Genomic DNA, 26,408 nt, shown 5'->3' with positions numbered 1-26,408 from the left:
TTTTTGACTTAGACTGGCTGGGATCCTGCTATCCAAGACCCCAGCCTAGCTGCTCTCTCCTCTAAATTGATTGCATGTACTTTAGGTACACTCCATGTTGGATTCTGGGGTACCCTTATAAGTCCCTAGTATATGGTATACTATGTACCCAAGGCAAAGGTACCCCAGAGGCCTCCCAGGGGCTGCAGCATGTATTGTGCCACCCTTGAGAGACCACTCAACTGACACCACAGGTCTGCTACTGCAGCCTGTGTAAGGAGATGCAGGGACCCCTTACTATATCTACCTATATAACTATATCTACCTTATATCACTGCACATATAAACCTATCAGTTACCCTTATGGCAGGCCTTATCAATCCTGAAGCAAGGGTGCTGGGTTTTATGTGAGAGGGTGCCCATGCATGAGCAGAGCCCCTCTGCAGCCTTTGGAACCTATTCTCTAGGGTTGTTTGTGATGCAGCCAGCCAAATACTTTTAGGTGCATTATAACCTTACGGTAAATGCTAACTTTAAAACGGCTGCTTAGAAACATGTTGTGTTTGGTGTCAAACACCTTCGAATCATACCTCCCACGCCAAACTGGTGGGGAGGTATGATTTTACCGTCCTAAAGGGACATATGCAACCCACCGGTACACCCGGTACAAGCTTTCTCAACCTGGGCATCTCAAAATGGATGTTTCCAGCCACAGACACGAGTCTGTCCTCCTGCTGCTGAGCCAAGCTTGAGCAGGGGAAGGCTTGACAATAGGCTTCCTGTCACAGGGAGGTGTAACCACCTCCCAGACAGGCTTTAGTGTATTGGGGCTGAGTGGGTGCACTCTGAGAGTGCTTTGATGTCTGCACTGGGGGCACATTTGGTGTCCCTGTGCATAGTCCAGCTCAAACCGGTTGCAGGAGCCATTTTCTCCTGCTCTGGTGCAAAACTGGACAAAGGACATGAGTGTAGCCACCCCTCTATCCTGACCCTCCCTTAGGTGGGTCACCAGAGTTTGTCCCACTCCTTCCTTGGGTATAAAGTATGCTTGGAGAGTCCCCAGGACCTTGCTGGTCCTCACCGAAGCTGATTTCCTCTGGGTTGCAGTTGCCAAGGCTTGTTGGTGTTAGATCCAGACACCGACCCCTCAGCACTCGACATCCTTTGTGGGACAGCTCACGTCCAGACTTTGGTCATCATCAACATCTCCTGGTCTCCGTGGCTGCAGAGTAAAGCATTGCGCCAACTCACCTGAAGCACCTGACATCGGTGGGCATTTGTCTACCAAGCCCCTGGTCACCCTGAGGTGACCCAGACTCTGTCCCCTCTGCTTTCAGGTTCTTCTCACCTCAAATCCAGGCTTGGATTCCACCGGACTCTTTTTTTTTTTTTTTAATTTTATTTATTATTTTTTTTTTCCCCCTTTTCAACCCGTGGTGGTGGGAAGAGGTAGAACAGCGAAACATAAATCATACATGAACATATAGCAAAAATATTATATAAGCAACATAAGGACATATCAATAAAATTAATTAATTAATTTGTAACCCATTTTTCAAAAGGTGCCCAGTTCTTAGAGGCAATTAGGCGTCTTCTTTTTCCTCTAAAAGGCTGCACTGAAGTCTCAAGTTTATACCAAGCCAGCATCCTGGCTTTCCAATGACAGAAAGTAGGAGGTTCAGGATTGATCCAAAGTGAAGTAACACAGAGTCTGGTCATTGCCATAGAAATAAAAAGAAAAGCTTGCAAATGTCTTGTTTTTTCCGGAGCCGTAGAATATTCATAGCCGGTGATTACCATTTCAGCGGTTATTTTAACAGAGGTTTGAGTAATCTGTGTGAGAAAAAATTCAATTTGGTTGAAAAAAATAGCTAACTCTGGACAACTGAAAAACATGTGGACTGAATCTGCAGAAGGAAATTTACATCTGGCACATAATGACCCTTTACTCCCAGAGACCACCCCCCATTTAACAAGTTTTAGCGGTGTATAATAAAGATTGAACATAGACATATAACTTTGAGCTCGGAGGGTGCCTGATACCAGGACCGATCTGGCTAATACAAGTGGATATTTTAAGTCAATAATGGGAACCCCAAATTTTGTTGCCCATTTGTCATTCTGATGATTAAGGTCATCAGGAAGTTGGGATAGAAAGTTTTGATATAAATTGCCAATTTTCAATTTCCTTCTGATGGATTCTACTATAACAGGTTTTTGGAACATTGTTGGGTGTTGAGGAAACTTGTTATCTAGAAAACTTCTCATTTGAAGATATTTAAAAAAATGATTAACATGGAGATGAAATTTCTCCTTTAAGAACGAAAAAGAGGCTATTTGGCCTGAATCAGATAGATCACCTATCTCCCTTACACCAAGAGTTGTCCAGATATTTGCTACCCCCTCTTGAAATATCAATGGAAGTACTCTCGAGGCTGTTAAAGGGGTATAATACATTATTTTAGAAATATTAAAGTGGCGTCGGACTTTTTGCCATATTGAGAATAATGTCCATAATACCTTAAATTTGGTTTTTTTAGATGGCGGCCGTGCTCTCGGCCGAGTGAGTTGGCGTCTACACCGCTGAGCCCTAGTGGACCCTCTACAACTTACACGGTCTTGATGTAAGCAGAGCTTAGCGGAGAATATCGTTTCAAGGACTTCTTTCAGCGTTTTAATTCCTTACCGACTCGTCTGCACCGATATCATCTCTTCCAGCGTCTTGCAGCATCTTGCAGCAGTCTACCCGTTCCCAGCGGCCGACGCAGAGCCGTCAGCTGTTTGGCTCCAAACCTTCACTGACACGCCGCTAATGCCTCCGAAAGCCCTCACCAAAGCAGCTGCCATGAAATCTCGCAGCGCGGGTCGTGCTCAGCAGGACACCGACCCGAAGAACACTGTAACAGCGACCCCCGCAGTGAAGCAAAAAACTCGAGCTGTTGACAAACACAGTTCGCTGACTCCCGCAGGCAGTGTCACTAAGGATAAAATGCTCCCTGCAATGTTCAGCAAACACGGAGGAAAGGTGAAAAATCCCAGTACTGACGCTGAAGGTGCTGCTGCTGCCCTGCAAGAAAGGAATTCGACTGCTGCAGGAACTGCTACAAAGGGGGGGGTGAGTACTATGGTTTCTCTGCCTTCCATCTTACAGCATGTCTCTAATGACTCCCCCCCTCTCTCTGAGCTGCCTCCTCCTGTTAATGGTATATCCTCGATTACAGAACCAGTCGCAAACACGGCTGCCATTCTAGATCCATCTGCAGGCCAAAATTTACTACCCCAGTGCATTCTGGATAATGTAGTCCAATCTGTAACCAATCATGTAACAGTTACACAGGAGTTACCTACAGCATCGTCTCATGATACCTGGGGGTCTGAGGTTAGCGACCTTAATGAGAACTTTTATTCAGTTTCTGATCACTCTGCATCCGGGGAGGACTGTCCAGAGCTGCAGTGGTCTGATTATGATAGTGACTCTGGAGACTGGCGTGTTAATCGGTCATTGAAAGATTCAAATACTAATACCGTTCGTAAAGCCTCTGGCACCAAGCCATTATCCATCTCTAACCTGCAGGATTCCCTCAATGGCCTCTCTACTGATCAATCTGAACCAAACACGCAGAAAACCGGCGAACATACTGTGTCACCCACGCCAGAGGCTCCTGGAGAGGTATCATTAGTAACAATCTACCAAACTATCCTCATGCATAGGGAGGCAACTAAACAAGAAAATATGCGAACGCAGGGGGCCTGTCGCAAAATGCAGAATTCCCTAAGACGGGTTATCAAAACGTGTACTGAGACTACCACGAGGGTTACCGAAGCGGAAGAAAGGATTTCTGCTTTGGAAGACGCTGCCGTTACTCAGAAAGAATTAGTTACCGAGGTCAAAGAACAGCGCAAGGACATTCTCTGGAAGCTTACTGATCTTGAAAATCGTGCAAGAAGGAATAATCTTCGCGTTTTGGGGATAGAGGAAAATAAAGAAGGTGACGATCCACGTCGATTTATAGTGGAGCTCTTTTCTGAAGCATTTCCCGAGGTCACTCAGTGGGATTGGAACCTCGAGATCCAAAGAGCACATCGCTTTCCGCTCAATAGTAGGAAGCAATCTACCACTGCAAAAAACATTTATCCTCGCGCCATCCTGATCTGTTTCAATAACTTTCTTGCCCGTGAGCGTATATTTGACCTTGCCAGACCCAACAAGAAACGATCCGCCAAGGGATGTCAATTTTTTGTGCGTCCAGATTTCTGTTCAGAGACGGTTACTCGTCGCTGGCACCTCCGGCAACAAATCCCTCTATTCCAGGCTAAGGGGGCCCAGGCTTATTTGCTTTTTCCTGCAAAACTGAAAGTTATTTTTCAAGGCCAGACAAGGTTCTTCATGTCCGAGATTGTTGCTAAGGAGTTTCTGGACTCAATATAAGTTTAGTGTTGGGTTTTTTCCTTTTTTCTTTCTGATTAAGTAACACATGATAGTATTTTTTCTTCTCTCTACTTGATGACCCATCAAATATACACATGGTATTTGCTGGTTATTTAAGCTGTTTAGGGTCATCGGCAGTTTGAAAATTGGGGAACACTAAAGGCTCAGCGGTGTTTGTGTAACGCTGACTCAACCATCACAAGGACTTTCGTCCTGATGCCCACTATGGGGGGAGAGGGGGGGTGGGGTTCCCTGGGTGGGGGGGGTGGATCTCGCAGGGAGGGTGGTCCAACCGGGGTGGGTTGTGGGGTGGTGGTATGGTGGTGGTGGTGGTGGTGGTTGCGCTCAGAGTTGAGTATCTTGTTTTTTCATTTTTCGAGTCATCTGTCAAATGCATTTGAGGTCATATCAATTAGTATATTTTTCTGCAAAGAACAGCTTGATTGTATTTTTTTTGGTCATAAAAAGTCTCATGTTTACTTAATGCTACTGGTCGTGTATCAAATATCATGGCTGTTTCTAGTTTGAAGTTTGCAACTTGGAACATTTGTGGTTTAAATGATCCCAAGAAACGTAGAGTTTTCCTTGAGTTGTTAAAGATAATGCAGGCCGATATCATTTGCCTGCAGGAAACCCATATACCATGGGGTAATCGTGCATGTCTTAGATTTCCGGGTTATGAGTTGCTGACTTGTACCCGACAGACCTCTACAATCAGGGGAGTCGCTATCATTTCAAAGTCTGGGTTAGTACTTGTTAAAAGAGTAAAACAAGATAATTGTGGCAGATGGTTAATAGCAGAACTATTGATTAAGGGTCGTCTTTTCTCTATCTGTTCAATTTATGCATCTAATTTGGACGACCCTCAGGTTATAAGGGATCTAAATTTAGAATTAGCTATGTGGCCCCATCCCCTGTTTTTTTGTGGAGATTTTAACATAAATATCCCCAGTCATCTTGATATAATAAAACATAATTCATATATAGGACGGAAGCCCCAAGTCTATAAGGCACTACGGACTCTCCTGATCGAACATGGCTTGTCGGACGTATGGCACTATCATCACTCAAACCAACCGGGCTTCACTTATTACTCGATACCTCATAGCAAAATGGTCCGCATTGATTATGTCTTTACCTCTCTTTCAATTGTTGGGTCTGGTAAGATTGAAATTAATCCAAGGACAATATCTGATCACAACCCTATCTTTTTTAGCTTTCCCTGGGATCGTCCAATCAATCAGATCAGATCATGGACATTTGATAGGAAACTCTTAGTTGATAAATTATATCAAGAACAACTCAATTCATGGATCATAGAGTTTTTTTCAATCAATACTGGTACTGCCTCGGTCGGTACCGTTTGGGATACATTCAAGGCCGCGCTACGCGGTGAGACCAAAAGATTTGCCTCTTATCGCTGGAAGACTGAGCAGCGAGCCGTAAAAACTAGACTCACAGCTCTTCAACAAGCTGAACTTGATCTAAGTTCCGATATCCGTAGGGGTGAAGACATAGCAGCTAGCACGAAATTAGTCGCCATAGCTAAATCTAATTTATTAGAACCTTTATATAAAGATGTAGCTACTAAATATTTCCAATTTCGTACTACTATGTATGAACTTGGTGAAAACTCGGGTAAGGTTTTAGCAAAACGTCTACGACAAAAGGCCATAGCTAATCAGATAATTAAGGTTAAAGATAGTTCCGGCAATATTCAGGATACAAGTGTTGGTGTCTTAGATGTTTTCGTTGACTTCTACACAACCTTATATACGGAAGAAACTAATATAACTTTACAGCAACAAACTGGGTTAGAACAATTTTTTCAATCTTTGGATACTCTCAGAGTTACAGACGATCAGAACCAAATTCTTATCGAACCTATTAGTTGGGAGGAAGTTCTGATTGCCATGAAATCTCTTTCTAATGGCAAAGCCGCAGGACCAGATCTTATTCATCTTGAATTTTATAAAACCTTTTCACATTTATTTAGGCAGCAAATGTTAGAAGTTTTTCGTCTTGCCCAATCTGGGTCAATTCCCGACTCATGGCGACATTCTACTATCGTACTCTTTAAGAAAAAGGGCAAGGATGAATTAAATCCATCTTCATATCGTCCGATCGCGTTAATTAATACTGACAGCAAAATCTACTCAAGGATACTTGCCCATCGTTTAAACCAAACAATTCTCCCCTTGGTTTCTATACGTCAACATGGTTTTATTTCCGGTCGGGATACGACGGATCACATCAAGCGAGTAGTGGCACTTCTGGATTGGGCAAAGACCACAGATTCTGCCCTAGGGGTGATCCTGTTGGATGCCGAGAAGGCATTTGACAGGGTCTCCTGGGGGTATCTGTGGTCCGTTATGTCCTGGAAGGGCTATGCATCCGAATTCATCCAAGCTCTACAAGCTCTATATATATCCCCAATGGCCAAAATTCGTATCTCTGCTAATGAATCACATTCTTTTTCCATCAGTAGGGGTACCAGGCAAGGTTGCCCTTGCTCTCCACTCCTTTTTGCTTTATTTATTGACCCATTTTTATCCCTAATAGAAAATTCCCGTCTTATTACCCCTGTTACAGTGCATGGAATTAAATATAAGTCACTGGCATATGCTGACGATATCGTAGTGTTAACTGACAATGTCTCTCAATCTTTTCCTGCACTTGAGACTCTGGCAGCTCAATTTGGTACAATCTCGGGGTACAAATTAAACATCGCAAAAACTCAAATTATACAATCCATGGCTATGCCCATTTCACAAGCCCCCATCACCACTGTTGCAACTTACCTTGGGGTCCAAATAGCGTCTGATGTAGATCAGATCCCAGACTTGAACTACTCTTCTGCAATTGACTCACTTCATAATAAATTGGAACGTCTTGATCATCTACACCTCTCGCTCTTTGGTCGATCTAATATCCTTAAAATGATTGTTCTCCCTAAATTCTTATATTTTTTTAGATCTATCCCATTGTTAATACCATCACTAACCTTGAAAAAAGCGGAAAGAATATGTCAACGATTTTTATGGTCATACCGTAAACCAAGACGGGCTGCTAAATGGACGTGCCTCCCACAGGAGCGCGGGGGGTGGACAGTCCCAAACCTAACATTCTATTACTGGGCAGCCATGATTCAACATTTTGCTGTCCCTCTTTTAGGGGATGCTGTTGAGTTACCAGCACATCTTTCTCCCTCGATATATTCAATATCCTTGGGAGACTATAAAAGGGATACTCACACGTATACTCGAACCTAGTTATTTTAAAAAAACCAGATTCCACCGGACTCTTTCCATCTTCCCGGAAACAGCACTTTTCTGCATCACGCCATTGAAAACGAGGAAGATTCCAACATCACTTGACACCTATGCACCCGGCTTCCCTGGCTTAGGTAACACGAGTACTCAGGTACTCACAAGGGTGCTGGCCTTAGAACCGTCTATGTTTGAAAGGGTTTGCTCAAAGTCCTCTCAGAAGTGTCCTTAATCTTTAAAATTCCAACTGCGACTTTCCCATAGAGTTGTACTGTGCTCGTGCCTGTGTGCTCACACTGCACCCCTCCTCCGTGGAGCCCCTGTGTCACTACCTTGGGTGGTTCCTTGGGGTCTCAGCGATTCTACCTGCTCTAGGCACTGTGTCTTGTCAAGTCGTGGTTGCTATTCCACTTTCCTAGTATATGGTTAGGTCTCCCCCTGGAGCCCGCTGTGTATTGTGCTATTTACTGTTGTTTTAGTGATTTAATATTATATTGTGTGCTTTGTTCTCTAATCTCATAAAGAGGTTGTAGAGAGTGTTTGGTAATAAATATATATATATTACATATTCCTTGTGTGCTTCTTCTTTCATTTGGTCATTCTGGAGGTTCTGATCTGGTAAAACAAGCTGCTTTGCATTCCTTCGAGATTTAGCCTGAAGGCTGCTCTCCATAGCTACCACTAGGATACCTTTCAATAAAGGTTGTCTTTAACCTAATCATCAATAAGGTTGTTTGGACTGGTACAAGGTGCCCACTATAATTAGTGGTCAGCATATACCAGGCCAACTTCTCACACACTTGCATTGCCTTTGTAAGCCCAGGTGGTCAGGATTATGTGACCTTTACAGAAGTGGAGCTTCAACTGGGGCACCTGCTATGTTTATATATATAAGTGTATGGAGCAGATCCTCTTACCCACTGCCCCTGCTACAGTTCTCCTGTCCAGCCTGCCCACAGTCGGCTACCCTGTCCTGCATTGCTCCTCTTCTCATTTTCTGTTAGTTTTTCTGCCCACTTCTGCCCTTTCTTTTTGCTTCTCTCTGCTGCCCATTATTTTGCCTCTTTCTGTTCGCTGCTGACCTTTACTTTTCCTCTTTTTGCTAATTTCCGACCTTTATTTTGCCTATTTCTTCTAGTTTCTGACCTTTATTTTTCCTCTTTCTGCTCGTTTTTACCTTTATTTTGCCACTTTCTGATAGTTTCTGACTTTTGTTTTTCCTCTTTCTGCTCATTTAGGTGCCCTTGTGCCCACTCAGACACCCAGTGAGCAGTGTTAGGGACTGCGGAGGAGCCTCAATGCCTCTTTTGTCCCTGGCATTGCTCCTGCATGCAAGGAGCTGCTAAACATGCAGTGCAGGAGCAAACCTCTCATCTATTTCCATGCCTCTGGACATCAGGAAAGGAAACAGATGAAAATTCTGCTTCCAGGACCGTGGAGCAGTTTGACAGCTCCTCCATTCTGGGAGCGAAGCTACTGTTTGCTATCGCTTGGCGGGAGCTGTCACTGCAAACAGCTATGTACCCGGATGGGCAACCCAGGACATAGGGTGGCGAGCCCCAAGGCCATTATTGGCTCCAGGAGGGGAGCCGCTTGCTCCCTTCGTTTAATTGGCACAGGAATCATCACAGGACACCACTTCCTGGGGCCGAATATGGCCAGGAAGGGGTCCATGTGGCCCCCCTCCTAGTTTTAATTATGTATTTGGTCATGGGAAGGTGGTTCATTGAGCCCAATGGAGGAGGAAGGCCCCCTTTCAAATTTAAATAAAACTCCGGGGAGGTGGTGTTCCCTGGGGCAAAAAAGAGCCCAAGGGGGAGGGCCCTGTGCCCTCTTCCTTTATTTTTTAAACCTCTCATGCCCTCAGGACCTGGGCCACCCAGGGGCTATACTGAAAACAAGTGCAGTAGATTCGCAACTTTGGCACTAGTTTGCAGCAAATTTGTTTATAAAAATGCTTTTTTGCCCTGGCAGGATCCCAGGTGGGCCCCAGCATAAGGGCTAGAAGGTCAGTGTATTCCTACCCAGCCCCCTTTTCTTTTTTAAAACCTTTGGTTTGGGACTGGCTGCCAGCACTTCCTTGCTGAAGTGTTGGCAGCCAACCAGATCTCTGCACGAGACTAGGAGAATTCACAGAGGGGACGTGTCCCTATATATACAAATTTATTTTCCTTTTTTATTGCTCTAAAACTTTTGAACGGATTTACACCAATTCACAACAAGCACTTACAATGCAATGGTCTTGGCAGCATTAAAGGTAGAGCTATTGGCATTGCTCATGATTTTTTTTAAATCATAAATAAATGGCATTGTCATTTACATTGCCAATAGCTTCATCGCTTGCATTTGCGAGACCTATTGCATTAGCACCCACACACAGAGTAAGTAGTAGAGTGAGAAGTTGATAGTGAGTTGGAGAGAGTTATTAGTAAAGAGTATTAGAGAGCGCATAAGAGCTGTGTGAATAATAACAGCTGTGAGCCCGTGCCTGAGGTGCATCATCAGAGCTGTGTGAATAATAACTGCGTCAGCCCCGTGCCTGAGGTGCATCATCAGAGCTGTGTGAATAATAACTGGGTATACCATTACTCATCACATTTGAATATGTCAAGAATCGAACCACTCAGCACAGCTTCCCGTCACAGCCACCCGTCTTAACCACTGCACAATAGGCATCATATCCTGTCAAATGTAAAACCTCACTTGGGAAAATCCATAAAATCACAAACACAACTGGCACTTATTGTCTTACAAATTAACTACTGCTCTCCGGTGTGAACCTCAACTGCTTCTCTCCAAAGCCACCCCCTGCACCAAATCTCTTGGCTTCAGAATGAACTACAATCTTTCTTTCAAAGACCAGATGAAATGAACATCTCTCAATGGTGCTGAGCCTCTTCCCCCAGAACCATTGCATTCCTGCCACTGGAGGACTTTCATCCACCATCCAAGCTTTTACTCCATCCCACAGTGACATGGGCAACGCGTTGCACTACTATCACTTTTACACATAGCACACTCTCCCCTGAAAGCCCCTGAATGATCGATCAAAGGAAATGTGTGTTCATTAGCCTCCTTTAAAGCATGATTATTGGCTCCTTCCTACCATCTCACTTCACACTCAAGTTTAACTACGTAACTTACAGATTACATCACAGGTTACGTCACATGTAAGCATCATCCGATCTACGGTGGTCTCCACACTACCCGATGCACATCCCAACACTGAGATAAGTTTGCATTGAACAAGTCAACTATGGGGGGCTGTTAAAAGAGGCCATGGTTGGACCTTAATGAGCAGTGAAAAGGAAATGTTTGTGCAACCCCTTTTTGACCAGGAGATTCTACCAGATAACTTCCTGTACTACAGAAAGTGCCCCACTGCTTTCTTGAGTCCACACTAATTAAATACCACCAAGAAATTAAAAAAATTACATAAACCGGTCATCTTTTTTAATTTCTCTGGATTAGTTTTAAAAAGACCATCTGGGTCATTAATTGTATAATTTTCTTTTGTAACCCATAACTAAAAAATAATAATTCCTCTGGGTGTGAGACTTTCTGATACTGGAATCCAACAAAAGGCCCTCTACAAACTAGGACCCGAATGCCTCAACACACGACTGTCCTTCTACACACCCACCCGCCAACTAAGATCCTCCAATCAAGCCCTCGCCGCAGTTCCGTGCATCCACAGTTCCACCATGGGAGGAAGATCCTTCTCCTACTTGGCGGCCAAGACCTGGAATTCTCTACCCACTCACCTCCACCTTACACAGAACCACATTTCCTTCAGAAAGGAACTTAAAACGTGGCTATTCGATAAATAATGCACACCCTCCCCCAAGCGCCTTGAGACCCTCTGGGTGAGTAGTGCGCTATACAAATTCCTGAACTTGAACTTTGACATATGGTGTGAACTGGAAGGTCAAAAATGTGAATACCAGCTTGTAAACTCAGCTCCCCATAGGTCAGTTCGAGAAATAGAGTATCACCTAATTTAACTATTTACAGCGCTTGAAGATGGCAGAAGAGCGAAAAGAAACTACTTTAAAAATGTCTCAGATATATTATTTGTGGAAACCTTTTTGGAAACAATAATTACAATCTACCAGTAATACAAACTCATGGGTGCAAGTTAGAATAGATGTTTCCACCTGTTGACCACGACTGGCCCGTTTCCTTTTTTGTGTGTAGCAAGAGTCAAGCAGTTGCCGTTTGCAAGGCTAGTGAATGCCCCACACTGGCCACAGCAGGAAGCCCAGTCAGTACTGGTGGCATGGGCAGAGAACAGGCCCAGTGCTGTTTAATGTGAAAGCCCACCACATGGCAGTCTGTAGGAAGAACGCCTACTCCCATAATGTTCCTGCAATAACTAAAAAATGCCATGCCAGTGACGAGAAATGTGCTCCAATAACACATTAGAGAAATAATAAATACACATGTATTACTGCAGAGCACACGTAAAACCGCATGATATTACTTTAGGAGAGCGACATTGAAATGGCCGGTTACTGCCTCTCAGCCTTCATGTTCCAATCATTTTAGACTGGAAGCACACGTTTGCTAAAGTCAAGACGACGCATGTATATGCAGACTTATAAGATGTGCCTGCAGGGGTGAGACTGGGTGGGCACTGCAGGTGGCACAGGTGCAGCCATAAGGCTGACACCTTTAGGAGCGCAACTGACCCCTGCAGGAACCAAGTGCACAAAAAAACTTACATGAAAGAATAAACTGCTCCAGCACTCATGCTAATACCACATTAGCCAGCTTGAAGTAAAGCAGAGCATGCACCATGAAAGCTCCCTGGGGTTGCCTGACACTGCAAAATGGAACTTGTGTACAAGTAGACTGACAGTTGTGAGAAGTGCAAAAAAGTGGGGGTCGATAAAGCAGAGTGCCGAAAATTAGAAGGTAAAGCAACTATCAAAAACACTGTCAAAATCAGTCATTTCAAAGAACAGCAATGTTAAAAAAAAAGAAAAATAAATCAACCACACACTTGGCTGTGGATGCAATATGGGTTTCAAAAAGTCGCATCGGGAAAAAGAAACCTCAGAACAAAAATCAAATCATGACCTACATGCATCTACAAATGAAACAGGAATATTTCACTAATATTCTCAGATTTTCCGTGTTAATTTACTAAAGACCACGATGCCTCATTTAATAAAGTTTGGGTCACGTGCTGTGGCTGTCCTATTTTCAAACAACTAATTTAAACAAATGCATAATCGGTAAAATGTTTTAAGGTATCCCTTTTTAGTGAGGTTCATAAAATCTTGCTGCACATTTGAAAATGTAAACATTCGCATGACTCGAAGCTGGTTAGAGTTAAGCACTGCTGCAAAATCCTTTTATTGCCTTGTTCTCACTTGTAAATGAGAGCGAGCCTTTGGAATTCTCCCGGGGACGGCGGCTCACGTGCACCACCAAAGTGAACTTGCTAACAAAGAATATAAATGAAAGGTAAAGTCTGCACCTGCACTTAACAAACCATACAAAAAAAGACTAGAAAATAAGGGTAACATGAACTTCCTTCAAAACACACCTTTCTGCAGTCTTGTGTCTCCATTGGCGCACGCACCGGAAGTCAGGCAATGTCGCCTGTGACGGGGGCAGGGCCGCGTGCGGACCGGAAGAGGAGGCGGGCGGACTAAATGCATATCGCGTCCCGGGGCTCCTGTGAGCGGTGGAGAGCCCAGGGGCCGCCAGCAGGAGGTTAAGCAAGTGTTGTTGGGGCTCCATTGACCAAGAGGGAGCCCCGTGAAAGGAGCTGGCAAGAGCCGCAGCGGCTGAGTCCCCGAGGTTGGCCCGGTAAGTTAAAAAGGGCTGGGAGGGTCTTGGTGAACTTGTGTGTGTGTCTGTGTGGTGGGGGGTGGGGGACTAGCACTTGTGTGTGTGTGTGCGTGTGTATGTGTGGGGGAGTGTCTGTATGTGCATGGGCGCTCGTGTGTGTGTGTGTCTGTGTGAATGCGCGACAGCAGCAGCCCACAGCGAGCGTGTTTGCGTGCGCGTGCACGTGCGCGTTTCAAATCGCCTCACAGGCGATGCCCCCGGCCAGGATTGTCTCCTGGGAAGCACACACGCCGACAATAGGTTATCGGCGAGAAAGCGCTTCCGCGCGCTTAGCCGAGACCTAAAAAGGTCGCTTTCTGGACCAGGAGCTACCAATATGCCAAATTTGGTGTAATTCAATTTTGGGATCCCCACCATTTTCTCTGTCCCCACTTGATGAATCACCTTTAAACTTTTTTCACAGCAGCTGAACCAACTGTCGCACTAATTCTGAAAATTTCATGGACGTTTGTCAAACAGTGCCAAAGTTATTGGCGAAACAAAAAGCGCTTTTCCTATGGAAAGTAGGTCCTAATTACCTACTGGGACTGCCAGTAGGTAATACATAAATAAAATTACCCAGTGGTGGTGGTCACTGCATAGTTATAGTTGGGTCAGGAAATGTTTTTTTTATTTTGCTTATAATTTTTGCAGTGTTTGATGAATCTGAACGAAAGTAGGCCAAAAGTTCACTTTTCTGGAACGTTTGTGCATAGAAAGATTTGAGGTGATCTGTCAAGAAAAAAAAGGGGGGGGGGGGGCAAAACACAAAATCCTCATACATTTTCCATAGACTCCTTTAGACAGCTCTACCGCAAAAACTGCTGAACTGAATTACACCAAATTTGGTGGGAAGCTATATCTTGGTTCATAGATTGTGCTTTTTTTTATTTGGTCTAAATCCTTTCTGTAGTTTTTGACAAATTAAGGCTTAATAATATTTGTATATTTAGACAGTTGGGTTCAAGGGACACTCTGACGTCATAGAACATGTCAAGAGTGATGTAATATTTGAGGTCGAAAGCAGTGGATGACTTAGGCACAAATCATAGTTAGCGCTGATGAATTTCTTTGGTTATTTGAGTTCCCAACGTTAATGTGTCACTCAGACATTCACCTGTTAGTTTAACCTTTCTGTTGTAATTATAGAAGTCCTAGAGCCAGGTATTAAACAAGCTGGATTTAATAAAGCTTAGTTCCAAGTTCCAGTTTCAAGTAAAAGAGTTAAGATGACAATAACCTCACCAGGAGCAGCCTCCCTGCTGCTTAGCCTGAATCCACCAACTGCCACTCCACAGATCTCCAGACCCCCAGGCATCCCATGACATCACACACATCCAACATTCCAAACATCATCAAGTACACAAGCACTCACTCTGGCTGAGCAGTAGGGAAGAGACAAGTAAGTATAACATATCCCCCTTCCTTGGGGAAAGTAAAAACAGAAATGGTGCACAAGAGTATGAACATCATTAAATACATTACATAAGAAGTGATGGAAACAACTCACAACATGCATGCATAACATTGAAATGATGTAGATAAATGAAAAACATCATTAAATACAAAACATCAGAATAAATTAAAATATTTCACCAATACATGCATGAAAATTATGGAATTGACCAAATACGAAAAATAAAACACTAATAGACATTAACCCCATCCCCAATAAATACATTATTGGAGATTAACCCCAAATAGCCAGCAGCCTCCCTGCTGCTCAGCCTGCATCCACCAACTGCCACTCCACAGATCTCCAGACCCCCAGGCATCCCATGACATCACACACATCCAACATTCCAACATCATCAAGTACACAAGCACTCACTCTGGCTGAGCAGTAGGGAAGAGACAAGTAAGTATAACACTTTCTTTTTTCAGTGAAATATGTATGCATATTTTTGTGTATATATGTGTCAGTATATGAGTATGTGTATATATATATATATATATATATATATATATATTTATGTTTGTGTGTGTGTGCATATGTATATATATATATACACACACATACAACATATATTTCCTCATGCTTATCCAACAAAAACAGATTGCAGGTCACACTGAATCAGGCATACTGCAACAGTTTTTATTTTGCAACGGCAAAGTGTCTGAGGAATTGTTTTTATCATTATTGTTGCGTGTGTAGAGAAACCTGCTTAGCGAAGCCTCGCATGCCTTTCTGGGCGCCCTGCACTCTAATCTTTTCCCGAAGATAGATAGATAGATAGATAGATAGATAGATAGATAGATAGATAGATAGATAGATAGATAGATAGATAGATAGATAGATAGATAGATAGATAGATAGATAGATAGATAGATAGATAGATAGATAGATAGATAGATAGATAGATAGATAGATAGATAGATAAGATAGATGGGTTGGATAGATAGATAGATAGATAGATAGATAGATAGATAGATAGATAGATAGATAGATAGATGGATAGATAGATAGATAGATAGATAGATAGATAGATAGATAGATAGATAGATAGATAGATAGATAGATAGATAGATAGATAGATAGATAGATAGATAGATAGATAGATAGATAGATAGATAGATAGATAGACAGACAGATAGACAGATAGATAGATAGAACGAACGAACGACGGAGCTATAACATAAATCAAAGAACACACTCAGATCCTGGACCCGCAAATGTAATGCAGCACAGGTTTAGATCATAAGCAACAACACTGATTGAGTAAAGTACCATAGCTTATTAATAAGAGTACAATACTGCAAGGCCGAGATAAAAAAGTATTAGAGACGAAAATACATTTTTAAATATTGTCATAACATAAGCATTCCTTTTAACCTTTAAATTGTAACATAAGGTGAGAGTTAAGCAGCGTCGTTAATTCTAGTCTGGTCTCGTGTATTTAAGTGTTTCTGTCATAAACACAGTTTTCTGAAATGAAATTCAACGTTTCCATTCAAAATGCATCACAAATTAATGAAACTTAATACAGCCCATTTAGATAATAGGCTTGTGGCTTACCAGATACTTCCAATAAAAATCTCATTTCAGCTTTAGATGGAGAAACAAGGACTACACACTTGTATTCCCCTTCTTCATTTATTTGTATACGTGGAAGATGAAGTGCTCCATTCCCTTTCTTGATTTCCTCTAGTAACATTGTTGATCCAGGTCTTGTTGCAATATGTACTCCCCTATCTCCATCGAATTGATATATTATTTTTTCTCCATCCTTCAGTTTGTAGTACCAGATAATTCCTATTGCTCTCAAATCCCAAACTACTGAGCCGAATTTGCATGGTATAGTAACGTCTTCATTCACCAATACTTTGATTGTTTCAGCATCCAATATCTTTAAATCCTGGGATTCTGAAATAAGACAATACAAATTATTAAAATGAGACATGCTTTGAATGCGTGAACACAAATTTCAAGAAAGGTTCACAAATTATTTCAAGAAATAAAAATTAAGAATAATCAAAATCTACCACAATTTTACTCTGCTTGCCAACAGTCCTCCTAAACTTACCTGCCAGACACTCATGGCGCACACGAACTCCACGAAGGAATTGTACTGAGCAAGAACATCAGCCAATTCTTAGTTTGTGATTTGTGCTAAACAGCTGACTTAAACCAACAAGCCTGAATCAAAGATTCTCATCTCTAGGTTTCTCCAACTGAATTTTCATATAAAAAAATAGATGTTTTCGCGCACCTTAAAAATGGACTGGGACTCGCCCCACAGGGAGAGGTAATTAGGTTCTGGCATCTCATATAGTATCCACAAGGCTTATAAACCGATTGCAGTGGCTTATTGAGAAGAGGCACCATTGTAACAGAAGTGGCAAGACTGATAATTGTATACTTCCTGCCTGTTCCTTCCTTGCGATTCTGCTTCATGCCTTAACAGACAAGCAATGACAAAGCCAACCGTTCTCACCTGTACAACCTTTTTGCTTTGTCAACGTTTTGTTTCAGTCATGGTATAAAGTAGCGAACTGTTGTGCAGAGTTGCTGATAATTTTAAAATGAGAGTGACACTGAAGCCAACAGATTGTAAGCGAAGGGCGGGATCTAAACCCTGTGTAAGTAAACAAAATGTCTAGCATGTGCAATCTAGAATTCTGTCACGAAGAGAATAGTGCTCAGACAAAGTTATCTACGTTGCACTAATTAAAGCTATCCACACAAACAGGTAAGTGCAGATGAGCTCTCCCTCTCGATTGTTGTGCAGTGCAACTAACTGGAACAGCGCCAGTCATTCTCTTTCATTTTTATCTCAATAGAAACTTTCCTCTCTTTTTTACTCGATTTCTTTAGTTTTCTCGCAGTGTCCAGTGAGCACTTCCTCCTTTACTATTACTGTACTGGTCAATACTCCTCTATTTTGATTGACTCATCTGAGCTAAGGCCTTCTCCTTCCATGGCAGGACCCCAGAAGTTGTCATATTTGACGTTCCTCGTAGACCTAAAGAAAAGCATGCCATTGGAAGCTAACCAAAGTGGACTAAGAATTTGGGTACCTTTCTTCCTCTCTTTCCTTGTCATGTTTTCCTTCGTGGTTTAGACGCCATATCCACCCACGCAGCACTAATTAGTTAGTGTCCCTCCTCCTTTTAACCTGAAATGCCTGACTAGATTTCAGCCCCTCCAACAACATGTGCTTCGTTTTTCCAACACCTCAGTTTCTTCTGTCCCATCATCCCCCGTGCTTCATACAGGGCTTTCCTTAGGATTTAAAAAAAAAAATGTTGAAACCTTCCCATCTTCCTGTTCATTCTTCTTTCCCAGCTGATATTTTGGTTATCCACCACCTCCAACTGCGCTTCATTTTTCTTGACTTTTTGTTCACCTCAACTCGATGAAAATAACTTCTGAGACAACATCTAGCATTATTTTGCCCCGCCCCCTGGGAGCTTTGCTTTTTCTTCACATTTTTATAGTGCCAAGGCCAACATGGTTTGCATTAGACCCACTTCATGTTGTACCCCTTACGTTAACTAAAAGTGGGAACAGAACAATATGCTTAATTTTACCCATCTTTGGGCATTTTATCCATTCTTGACTATTCGCCCCTTCCGCTTCTTACTGCAACCTACGTATTGGGCCTCAGCCTACCCTGTGCGCTGCTTTTAGCTCACAATGTGTTTATTGGGCCACTTTAATTTAATGACCTTCCTTTCTGCTCTACTTAAAAAAAAATTGTATCGCAAAACCGACATGCTTCATTTTTGCTCCTACTACTGAGTTTTTGTGCTTTTACTCCTCACTGTTTTTAATCTGTACCCACTTTAAGCTTTTCATGTTTCCCAGTGCCACGTCCTTAATTTTTGATCCATTTTGAGTGGTTGTGTTCCCTTCTTCATTTTCGCCCTATAGATTTTGTGCAGGGGTGTAGTTTCATGGGGACAGGGGGTTAGGGATGTGAAACCCCCCAAATCAAACCTCTTAGTGAAATCAGGATGACAAAAAAAACGAAACAAACATAGCAGACTTACCTATCAAGCCAAGAATGTATTTAACTCTTTCATTTATTGGATAAGGAGCTTAAATATATTTAGGAACATATTTATACTACAGTGTTCACTTGTATAGAACTACGGAAGCTGAGGTCATCTACCTCCATTCACAACTCTCCACCCCTCAGCTTAACATAGTAAGCCAGAGAGCCTTTAGAAAGAGGGGGACCTACTTCCCTCTTAAAGTAATATCTGTTTTTTTTACTTTTCCAATCCAAAATAGTTGTTCTTGTGTTGTTTGTGAAGGGCACTGAGGGCTCATGCAGAACTGTTCTTTATCCCACTAAGGACTGTTGTATGGTGCTTTACTGCTGTTTGCACTTTCGGAATCTAGCACTTGTGAAATAACCTTTCCCACAGGAAAATGGTTGAGGATTAGCAGAAATTTACATTAAATAATTTTGCATGTCTGTTTATTTGGTTGCTTTAAAGGACACAGCACCTGCCAACTAGGAGGCTAAGCCTTCTGCCATAGTTATGTGTTCACTGGGATACACTGTGCATTGTTCTAAAAGACCACAAGTGTCAGGGTTCCCCTCTGAACTGAGCCTCTCTACACACTCTCTATCCCTGTATGAGAGCAATGGAAGTGGCTCCTCAAGTATATCGTTCTGTAAACAGGTACACACATTAAACTACTTGAGGATAATGGAGTCACAATTGTCCAATTACAGTTCTCACTCATCTGAGCAGAGAGTTATCGAAAGAATTTTGAGAGGTATCTCACCCTTACCTTATCAAGGCATGCTTGATCATTTGACGGCCTCTCACACTGGGTAGGAACAATGTCACCCCAGCAGACTCAACCAAGGGATGCGATTTTATACCCTGTGAGTTCCTATCATTCTAATTCTAGGACAATGTCTTGGGTCTGTTTTTTGGCAAGAAAGAAAGTATAAAATATACCTACAGGTATACTCAAAGGGTAACCCTTGGTATGATTAAAAACATGTACCATTGGTCATGAGGTGAAATTCCATGAATCATCTGATAATTACCATTATGTAATATCTGTTGCCAGTGCTGCACAAAGAGATACATATCTCATTGCACAGCGGAGCTGCTCTAATAATGCACAAACCGCTACCGCTTCCAATAAATGCTAATTGTGTTTGCCTTTGACCCTCTACAGGTCTCCGCTGCATTTGTGTTAAGTTTACATTTTATAAACACCACAAAAATTACACAATAACATACTAACCTGCAACACATTTATAAGATTGGAGTAAAGATATATGTGTTGAAGAAACCTGAGCCAAGCTTTTCCATCCAGTGTGACTAATATAACGTATTTCCACTTAATACAGTTTTAAAATAGATGTAATTATTTTATTAGGGCTATTATTTATGTTCTATTATCTTATTGGTGTCTGCAACAGGAAAGTTGCTTCTTGCAAAGGGCAGAATATGATACTAAATAGGGCTTTAAACATGACTTTTCTGCCTTGGTTTACTTTAATTAGTAGTCATGGATCAATAATGCAGCTTTAGAACACATTCAAAAGTGCTTTCTGTTTATATTTTCTGTTTGAAGTTGTTAGACCTGGGGGTCGCTAGTTGGCTGAGGTAGGTAGGTTAGGCCAAAGAGGGACCCTTGCTTCCACGTCAGGAAAAGGAAGGACACCTTCTAAGATAGCCCTCGCTCACCCCCTTGGTAGCTTGGCACGAGCAGCCAGGCTTATCTTCAAGGCAAATGAGTAAAGTATTTGCAACCACGCTCTCAGTAACCCAATGATGACACCACAAATGGACTCCACACGAGTTTAATAAAAACGAGTATAAATTTATATAAAAAGATATACGATGAGACCACACAATATAAATCCAACATATGAGTAGTTTTAATATTCCTCCTGGATGGTTGTTAAGCCAGCCAGCCCTGGTAGGTTCTGGAGATATTAATGAGCAATTCTAAATGATCCATTGCAGTCCTAATGCAATGCTATGCACAGCAAACAGGAAAGTCCCTTTAGCCTCTCCTTAGTTAAAGCAGCAAAGTGCAGGCGAGCCCCAGAACAAACAGCAAGGGTCAGTCCTTTCCTTCAGTCTCTTCAGCTGTTTCTACCTTGGCAGAGGTTCCTCTTGACCGCGAAGTAGTTTCAGTCTCGTTCAGTCTTGATCAATCCAATTCTCCTAAGTTCAGAGGCTTCAGCTCTCATAATTATACCCATAGATGGCTTTGAAGTCTTTATGTTCGGGGGGCACTGACCCCTGTTCAAAGCAGTTCTGGGTGCCTCCCTGCCAGTGACACATTCTTCCTTTGATTAGTGGGGGACTGGATTCTCAATCACTCAGCAGGAGATCGGACCATTGTTTTATGGCAGCAACACAGGCCTCTTCACCTCTAGGGGCTACTCCTTCCCCTACACTCCAGATGCAGGTCAGCCTGTTTCTGTCTCACCTCCTCCTCTGGGTCAAGACATTCCCCTAGATCAGCGGTTCCCAAACTGTGCGCCGCGGCACCCTGGTGCGCTGTTATGAGTTGTCAGGGGCGCCGCGGCACGATGTGGGAAATTGCAACTGCATTGATAGAAATGTACAAATGCCACCTGCATTATTGGCATACATACGCCATACGCAGCTCTGACCATTGTTTGAGGAGCGCTATTGCTGTCGTGCCTCGTGGGACCCTCTTCGCAAGGAAATAGGTAAGTAAGAAAGCGAAGTCTGTTTTAAGTAACACTAGGGCCGCTGAAGTGTTGGTACTGGGATGAGAGGGATTCCTGTGTGTTCCTTAGAACAGTACGGGAGTAGAATGTTGGGAGCCCCGGCATAAAATCAAGAAGGGCAAGATCGAAGGTCAGGTCACTTACTGAGCAGCTCCTCAACCTCGGCAATGAATGATGCATTCATATTACTGCTTTAGTCTGTGACTGTGTACTTGCTGAGTTGCAATCCGCCGCTTTAGGATAATAATATTAGGAGAATGTTATTCACTTTTGAATGTTCCAGATGCATGGCTTTTTTTTATGAGTCTGAAATAATTATTAGTGCTGCTTTAAATTCAGCTGCTGTGCTTTCTTTTTTTTTTAAACATACTTTATTGGATTTTTTAATTTTGTATATCATACCATCATGTTATATATCATGTACCAACATTCATGTCTTAATAAGTATACACATGCCTACTGCATAGTCCTGCTGCAGCGTAGCTGTACATAATACGTTTATGTAACAATTGTAGTAGTCCCAGCTGCTGTGCTTCCGTGTTCAAATATTTGCCCCCCTGCACAGTTCGTGATGGCGCTAAACAAGATGAGGCAACTTTCATACATACAATGCTCGGACACAATTGTACACAATTATGAAGAATTTTAGTGAAAGCCATTCAGGGCCAGCCCACAACCACAAGCATTTAATGGGGTGTATTATATTAATTTCGGCTTGTGAGTTTGCCTGTTGGGTGCATTTTTCCTTCAGTATGCAATGCTAACACCGAGTGGCTCCATCTTAACTTGGTGGAATTTAACTCCAGATTAGCCAAGAGTTCTACTGGGTTTGGTCTAGAATAGATTAGAAAAATGACGATGGCCCTGTCTGTAAACGCACATTTGAAGGTGTTTTTCAAACAAAATACAGTTTTTTTAAATGTAATTGTAAATGCATATTCCATATATTCAATCTGAAATATGCATTTACAATGAAATAAACAAAAGTGTATTTTGTTTAAAAAACATCTTCAAATGTGCGTTTACAGACAGGGCCATCGTCATTTTTCTAATCTATTCTAGACCAAACCCAGTAGAACTCCCGGATGGTCCCTGAAAGGGGAATACATTCAAATATTACTGAAACGTCAGTATGGTCACATGCTTCAATACAGCCTCCCACGCCTGAGTTCCCGCCGCATTTACATACTCGATGAGAGAAAACGTATCAGCACATAAAACAAATGTTTGTTTTCCCCTTTTGCAACTATTATCTTTTTATTTTGTTACAAATATGATTACATACCTTCTTTGCATCCAAATTAATTTAAGGAAGACAACAGGAAGTACTCCCGAGGGTGGGCTTATATCCCCCCCACCCGCCCACTGGTAAAAAAAAATGGTGGGGAGCCACAGCCAACTGCCAATTAGGTCAAGGGAGCCACGGGTCAAAAAAGTTTGGGAACCACTGCCCTAGATCCTATCACTTTCAAATCCAGACAGTCAATCCTCAACCAGGCAGAGAAACACAGAAATGTTAGAGCAAAAAATCCAGCCACTTCTAAAATAGTGGTTTCTAAACATACAATGCAAAAACCACCTTCAAAAAAAGATGTATTACATTGTGAGTTCAGGCACACTAATATTCACCTTTCCATCATGAGCCTTTTGGAAGAGAGGCGGGAAACCATTTTACATAGCCTCCCCATTCTATCCTTTAGGCAAGATGGCCTTTCAACACTGAAAAACGAAATGGAGATTATTTCACTGTCAGGACATGGTACACACATTAGTACACGTCCTATCTTTCACATGCACTGCACCCTGCCCAGGGGGTACCTTGGACCTACTATAGGGGTGTCTGATGTGCATAGAAAGGGAAGGGTAAGGCCTGGCAAGTGGGTGCACTTGTCAGGACAACATGGCAGTTTAACAAATTGCACGCAGGCACTGCAATGGCAGGCTTGAGTTCCCCCTTTAAGGCTACCTGTGTGGGTGGCACAATTAGTGCTGCAGGCCCACTAGTAGCATTTGTATTACCAGTACTTGCACACATAGAGCACTTTACTAGGGACTTTACTAGTAAGGCAAACATACCAATCATGGACAACCAATTACCATTACACTTTACACAGAGAGCACTTGCACTTTGACAATGATTAGCAGTGGCAAATTGTCCAAAGCATCTAAGTAGGCAACACAAAATCCATCACATCATCACAAATAGAGGAGGTAGAAGCAAAATGTCAGGGGTACTCACACCAACAAATGCTAGGTCTAACAGACGTATGTGCAGATAAGGGCTAAAAATACCAGCTTAAGAGTATTTTGCTTATTTTTGTACTTGCTGGAACATTGAAATACCGGTGGTGCCGGTACAAAACCGGTCAGGTGGCAACCCTACAACTGGGGTAGGAGTCAGGAATATGCCCCTCCCCTTCTTGCTATTTGATGGCAGTGCACCTTCTGAACCCATGAGGTACTTGTTATATTCTAGTTTAGTGACCAGTGCTCTTCCACTCTGCTGCAGTGTGTGCCAGTACTCTGCTCCACCGCTTCATACCTCGATAAATTTCACTGCAGAGCACGTCCAAGCAGTTAAATATAGTCAACGTGTTGTTTTTGTATCCAACATGCTTCCTCACTGCTCACTTCCGATTATCAACATTACCCCACACCGAAGTTACTAACTTTTATTCACATTCACTGATACTTTTTTAGAAATTTAAAATCAGTTCGAGTCGTCTGTCTCCTCGGTTTTTCCTTTTCCTTGAGACCAACTTGCTTTTCATTTGAAGCTACATTTTAGAGTTGTTTCTACGATTTGTGTGGCCCCGAGTAGACTACGAATATGCAATGCCCCTCTAAGCATACAACGTAATATAACAAGAAGTACAATTATATTAACTGTTTACCCTCTGGCATTGTTCAAGTGACTTTACAGACTCCTAAAACAACAACAAATGGCCAGTATGTTTCTCTTGAAAAGGTGGCAAGCCTACCTAGCTGTCAGAAGTGAACATGAAATGCACTACTCAAGAGAATCTTCACGATGAGTGAGGCATGTTGCCCCTAAACAAAGTGAAGGGTGCCATTGGTTGAAGTGGGCTGGCCTACTGCGCCATGCCAACCAAAAAGTGACTATTGTTTTTTAGGGAAAAAAATTATATAACATATACATATAAAGCATTTTGTCATCCTTCCTCACCAGTGGTCTATTCGAAACCATTGGTCTGTTAAACTATCAGTCTAGCAAGACAGCTAAAGCTTTCTCTAAGGCCTGACCTAAAAAGGTATCCTCGTGCTATGAGTATTAATTAAATGATTACCTGAAGACAGAGTGGGGAAGAAAACAGAGACCCAGATTTAAGCCGGTCCTCTCTGGGTCTCCATGCTTTAGTAGGGTTTTCTCTGTCTGAGAGTGGTCTCTACTAAACGATGTTGTTGTTGCTGTTCTCACAATTCTTTTATTGTAGGATTGATTGTTTTTTTATTTCTCTTTCTCTCTCGCCATCTTGGATGTGCTCAATGATTCCCTTTCACTCTGCGTTTCACAGGGCAGGGTTAGCTCACACACTAGTTTCCATGACACAGAGCTGGAGCCCTATCTCAGTGGTAAGGGTTGTTACTCTTGCTCCTTTAGCCTTGTTCAGTCCTGGTTTGAATACCTTCAGTATGGTTAGATGGTATTTTTGTTTCTTGAAGTGTTCCCTCCAATATTTTCTTCTCCCTCTGCTGTGCGTAAGAGTTCCTACCTGCTTTTCATGGTCTTGCAGGCTTTAGCCCCCTACGAGCTTCCAACAGTCCTTCTGTGAAGCGTCTTGGTTTCCTCACCTATATTCCTAAAACAAGTTGGTCATTCTTTCCCATTTTGGACCATCTAGTCCTATTCGAGGATCTTTCATGAGTTTGGTTTGTAGACCCTCCTCCAGGATGGTATATCTTGGGTATCTAATTCTAAGGTAAGGAATCTGCAGCTAGATTTCTCCATCAATCGAATAAGTTGCTTACCTTCTGTAATGCCGTATCTGGTAAAGACAGGATCTAGCACAGATTTCTTACCGACCCATCTATCCTTCCCTCTCTGGAACTGCTTGTCCTGTTGCCTCCCGGATCACTTTTTTGGCATTCTGATGCCTTTCTTTAGTACTTTGTAATTGTTTGACACAAAGATGTCTCTTTTTTTAGCAAAAACTGTTTACTTGGGCAGTGGCTCCATGTTTTGGGGTGAGAAGGGGTTTCTACTAGCGAAACTGGTTTAATCGTGTTTTAGATTTTAATGCTGAATCAAATCTAAATATAGCTTTTATTCTGTCACACTGTTTGAAATTAAAAAAAACGTACTTGTGGGGTTGCTCTGCTCTGATTGATCTCAAACTCTCTCTCCAAACTAGTGTGAGAATTTGACAGGAGCGGGTGGCAGCAATTTCTGTGTTCTCCAGCTTGCCATCTAGAGCCGCTAACTTGGGGAAGGGCGAACTCTAGTCTTTAGAGCTGCTAAGCGGTTAAAAATGCACGCTGTGTGTTCTGGTGTGCCTTAAGGGGTTTCTGCTGGACACGGACTGGGTTTCTACCAGAGTTTGTCTGCACATGCTAGCGAAACTTTTTTTATCGTGTTTTAGATTTTAATGCTGAATCGAATCTAAATACAGCTTTTATTCTGTCACACTGTTTGAAATAAAAATTAAAAAAACTGGCCTGTGCGGCTGCTCTGCTCTAATTAAGCTC

General features: G+C 42.4%; 1 protein-coding gene across 1 annotated transcript in view; it reads right to left on the bottom strand.

Annotated features, from left to right (window-relative positions):
- The window catches only part of LOC147731089 (uncharacterized), a 407,202-nt gene that overhangs the window by 337,016 nt on the left and 43,778 nt on the right, over positions 1–26,408 (bottom strand). Inside the window, exon 2 of the mRNA XM_086956055.1 lies at positions 16,535–16,882. Within this exon, the coding sequence (XP_086812181.1) occupies positions 16,535–16,882 (348 nt within the window). The remainder of the gene's footprint in view (positions 1–16,534; positions 16,883–26,408) is intronic.

Source organism: Lissotriton vulgaris, chromosome 2_1, assembly GCF_964263255.1.
Source record: "Lissotriton vulgaris chromosome 2_1, aLisVul1.2, whole genome shotgun sequence".
NCBI lineage: Eukaryota > Metazoa > Chordata > Amphibia > Caudata > Salamandridae > Lissotriton > Lissotriton vulgaris.
The sequence above is the reverse complement of the archived record's forward strand: the minus strand, read 5'-3'. Positions and strand labels throughout refer to the sequence as shown.